This window comes from Pan troglodytes, chromosome 1 (genome assembly GCF_028858775.2).
Source record: "Pan troglodytes isolate AG18354 chromosome 1, NHGRI_mPanTro3-v2.0_pri, whole genome shotgun sequence".
Classification (NCBI taxonomy): domain Eukaryota; kingdom Metazoa; phylum Chordata; class Mammalia; order Primates; family Hominidae; genus Pan; species Pan troglodytes.
This window is the reverse complement of record NC_072398.2, coordinates 163,297,253-163,301,603: the sequence shown is the minus strand read 5'-3', so window position 1 is coordinate 163,301,603 and position 4,351 is coordinate 163,297,253. Positions and strand designations below refer to the sequence as shown.

Here is a 4,351-nt window from a genome sequence, read left to right as displayed (position 1 = left end):
CAGCCATCAGGGCACCGAAATAATACTACTGCTAATAAGCAGCTTCGCCTAGACTTAGATAAACAACACTTCTGAGGTAAACTTTGCCCCGGAGGTCTGGAGACACTTTTTTAATGTAACCTGCTTACTAATAATTACTAGACTTCAGTGCATTAACCCTGGAAATAGATTTTAATAGCCACCCCTTAAAACAAAAGACATGAAAGGATAATAAGAAAAAAGTGCCGCAACTATTATAGAAGAACACTTGGCAGCCTGCTTCAGCCCAAGCTGAGGCCACCTCTAGCCTCTGCTAAAGCCCTCCACTCCCAATGGTCCCCGCCAACCGGATAAGAGTGCGCGCGGGACCCGCCTTCCCCTCTCGGCACCGCCCCCGCCCCCGCCCCCTCGGCTCGCCTCCTGCGTGGCTCCTCCCTTTTCCGCTCCTCTCAACCTGACTCCAGGAGCTGGGGTCAAATTGCTGGGGCAGGCTGATTTGCATAGCCCAATGGCCAAGCTGCATGCAAATGAGGCGGAAGGTGGTTGGCTGAGGGTTGGCAGGATAAGCCCGGAGAGCGGGGCCCTTTGTCCTCCAGTGGCTGGGAGGCAGCTGCCCAATTAGTGTCGTGCGGCCCGTGGCGAGGCGAGGTCCGGGGAGCGAGCGAGCAAGCAAGGCGGGAGGGGTGGCCGGAGCTGCGGCGGCTGGCACAGGAGGAGGAGCCCGGGCGGGCGAGGGGCGGCCGGAGAGCGCCAGGGCCTGAGCTGCCGGAGCGGCGCCTGTGAGTGAGTGCAGAAAGCAGGCGCCCGCGCGCTCGCCGTGGCAGGAGCAGCCCGCACGCCGCGCTCTCTCCCTGGGCGACCTGCAGTTTGCAATATGACTTTGGAGGAATTCTCGGCTGGAGAGCAGAAGACCGAAAGGTGAGTCGGCCTGCGGACTCTTCCGGCCCAAACTTCTCTTACCTACCCCGCGCTCCCCGGTGCAGCCGGGCTGTGGAAGGCTTGCAGGGGAGGAAGCAGAAAAGTTTGCACAGGGCAACTCCCGCCCTTGCTCCCTCGGGACTCTCCGTGGAGCTCCCACGGACTGAAAGAGCGTGCCCCCCAACCCGAACGAGCCCCGCCGGGGCCTTTGCAAAGGGCAGCAGTGGCCGTCGCTGCCCGTGCGGCTCCCGTGGCTGGCAGCCTGTGGCAGGGGCACTCTCGGGACTTCTCACGGGACGCCTGGTCCTTGGGCGTGCAGGGGTCATGGGGGGTGACGGGGCCGCGGGAGCGCCGGGTTTTCGTAGAGCCCAGGTGCGCGGTGGTGCTTGCATTCGAGAGGGAGGGGCGTGGTGCCGGACGAGGGGGGCGGCGATGGCCCCGAGGGCACCGGGGCTGACGGGACCCCTCGCCCTTGCCCGCGTGTAGGATGGATAAGGTGGGGGATGCCCTGGAGGAAGTGCTCAGCAAAGCCCTGAGTCAGCGCACGATCACTGTCGGGGTGTACGAAGCGGCCAAGCTGCTCAACGTGTAAGTGGGGCCCTTGCGCGTCCCCCGTGGCACCCCTTCCCGCCCCAGCCCGGGAGGTCGCCTTGGCTGGGCGCCCCTCGCCCGGCCGGGCCACTTCCTGTCGCTTTTCTGCCTGTCTCGGAGGGGAGGGGGCGAGCGGGCCGGGCGGCGACCCCCAGGGACCCGGGCAGGGGTTGAGGGCGCCCGCGCTGCTGCGCTCACTGGCCCCGCCCGCTGCCCCCAGCGACCCCGATAACGTGGTGTTGTGCCTGCTGGCGGCGGACGAGGACGACGACAGAGATGTGGCTCTGCAGATCCACTTCACCCTGATCCAGGCGTTTTGCTGCGAGAACGACATCAACATCCTGCGCGTCAGCAACCCGGGCCGGCTGGCGGAGCTCCTGCTCTTGGAGACCGACGCTGGCCCCGCGGCGAGCGAGGGCGCCGAGCAGCCCCCGGACCTGCACTGCGTGCTGGTGACGGTAAGGGACTGGGGGACTGCAGCCTGCAGGGTAGAGCCCCTGAAGGACGGGAGTCAGGGCTGGGTTGCCTGATTGTGGATCTGTGGTAGGTGGGGGTCAGGAGGGTGGCTGCCTTTGCCCGACTAGAGTGTGGCTGGACTTTCAGCCGAGATGTACTAGTTTCATCATCAGGATTTTCTGTGGTACAGAACATGTCTAAGCATGCTGGGGACTGCCAGCAGCGGAAGAGATCCCTGTGAGTCAGCAGTCAGCCCAGCTACTCCCTACCTACATCTGCACTGCCTCCCGTGACTAATTCCTTTAGCAGTGCAGATTAGATAAAGCCAAATGAATTCCTGGCTCACCCCTCATTAAGGAGTCAGCTTCATTCTCTGCCAGTCAGAGCTAAAAATAGAAATTGTGTAGGAGACAAACCTTGTTAATTCCCTAGAAATACATTAAGAGGATAGAGTGGAATTTTTTTTCTCTGCAATCTTGCATTTTTTTTAATGGGTCTTTTTTTTTTTTTTTCCTGATAAAAACCTTTGGTAGGTAGGGAAGTTATGTTTTCAGGGGTAAATGTGCTACTTTTGTCTTCTAAATTTTGCTCTTTGTTGACTGGTCTAGTCAAGTGACAGCCCGATTATTTTGCTACTCCTTAAAAGTACTATTCTGTCTCTTGGAGTATGGTTGATGGCAATTCCAGTTAACTGCTGTGCAGCTCTCATCTCATTGTGCACACAGCATGGAAATCTTTCTCAAAACTGTTTCACTCAGGTCAGGGTAACAAGTTTGGTAGAGCAAACCGGTGAATGATACTCTCATGCAAAACTGAACAGATATGCAAACATATGTATGTGGTTCAGCTTGGGTTGCATGGGTTCAGACTTTGCAATGTGTAGTTTAATAGGTAATTACCCTTAACGCTTTTGCAGGGAACCCAACTACCTTGAAGAAACTTTAATTTTTTTGTGCTTCTAATTTGTCTCCATGTCACATAGCCAAAATATAGAATGTTCAAGTGTTTTCTCCTCAAAAGTATAATTACTAGAAAATACTGGTTTTTAAAATAAGTTTATTTTTATAAATTTGTTTCCAGAATCCACATTCATCTCAATGGAAGGATCCTGCCTTAAGTCAACTTATTTGTTTTTGCCGGGAAAGTCGCTACATGGATCAATGGGTTCCAGTGATTAATCTCCCTGAACGGTGATGGCATCTGAATGAAAATAACTGAACCAAATTGCACTGAAGTTTTTGAAATACCTTTGTAGTTACTCAAGCAGTTACTCCCTACACTGATGCAAGGATTACAGAAACTGATGCCAAGGGGCTGAGTGAGTTCAACTACATGTTCTGGGGGCCCGGAGATAGATGACTTTGCAGATGGAAAGAGGTGAAAATGAAGAAGGAAGCTGTGTTGAAACAGAAAAATAAGTCAAAAGGAACAAAAATTACAAAGAACCATGCAGGAAGGAAAACTATGTATTAATTTAGAATGGTTGAGTTACATTAAAATAAACCAAATATGTTAAAGTTTAAATGTGCAGCCATAGTTTCGGTATTTTTGGTTTATATGCCCTCAAGTAAAAGAAAAGCCAAAAGGGTTAATCATATTTGAAAACCATATTTTATTGTATTTTGATGAGATATTAAATTCTCAAAGTTTTATTATAAATTCTACTAAGTTATTTTATGACATGAAAAGTTATTTATGCTATAAATTTTTTGAAACACAATACCTACAATAAACTGGTATGAATAATTGCATCATTTCTTATTGTGTGCTCTTGTTTCTTTTAACTTGTACTTTATTAAACACATTTTACTGACGCTTTGCTCTATACCAGGTCTATAATCAGAAAGCAGGTGATTTAAAGGAGTTGGAGTTGTCAGGAAAAAGGGATGGTTAGAGATTCAGCTTGCAAAATTTGAATAATTAAAGATCAATGATAGTAGCGCCGTAATAAGATTATACACAAAATGTTGAGGAGGCAGAGAGGACAGAGTGACTAAAGTTACCTACCAGTTTTTACTGAAGAGAGATCATTTTATGTTGGTCTTAGTGAGTTTTATTTCCCTAGTTACAGAGGGCAAAGGGATATTGCTAGCAGCTGCATTAGTTTGTGCAAAGGTGTGGAGGCCTGAAAGACCACAACCAGGTCAGTAAAAACAGAGTGATTCTGTGTGTGTCTCTGGTGTAGAAAGATAAGGGAGCAACGGGGCTGAAAAGGAAGGTGGGGATTAGGCCCAGGCTGTGAAGGCATTCTGTGTTACCCTTATGCATTTGGGCTTCCTTCTGTAAACTTCAGGCAGATAGCGGAGCCCCTGAAGGAAGTGGCATGATCAGTGTTCTAGGAAAGTAACACCAGGGTCTGTGAAAGATGATTATTGGGATGAGCAGCTGTAGGTGACAAGGCCAGTTA

General features: G+C 51.0%; 1 protein-coding gene across 2 annotated transcripts; it reads left to right on the top strand.

The window, feature by feature from the left end:
• Positions 1-520: 520 nt before the first annotated feature.
• On the top strand, positions 521-3,698 carry GADD45A (growth arrest and DNA damage inducible alpha). 2 transcript variants are annotated; one of them, XM_513476.7, is made up of 4 exons: positions 521-897; positions 1,384-1,485; positions 1,709-1,946; positions 3,025-3,698. In XM_513476.7, the coding sequence occupies exons 1-4, from the start codon at positions 854-856 to the stop codon at positions 3,136-3,138; spliced, it is 498 nt and encodes a 165-aa protein (XP_513476.2). In that variant the 5' UTR covers positions 521-853; the 3' UTR covers positions 3,139-3,698. The 2 variants fall into 2 exon arrangements, with proteins under 2 accessions (XP_513476.2, XP_001164496.1); XM_001164496.8 differs by lacking the exon at positions 1,384-1,485 and having other exon boundaries at positions 573-897.
• Positions 3,699-4,351: the final 653 nt, after the last annotated feature.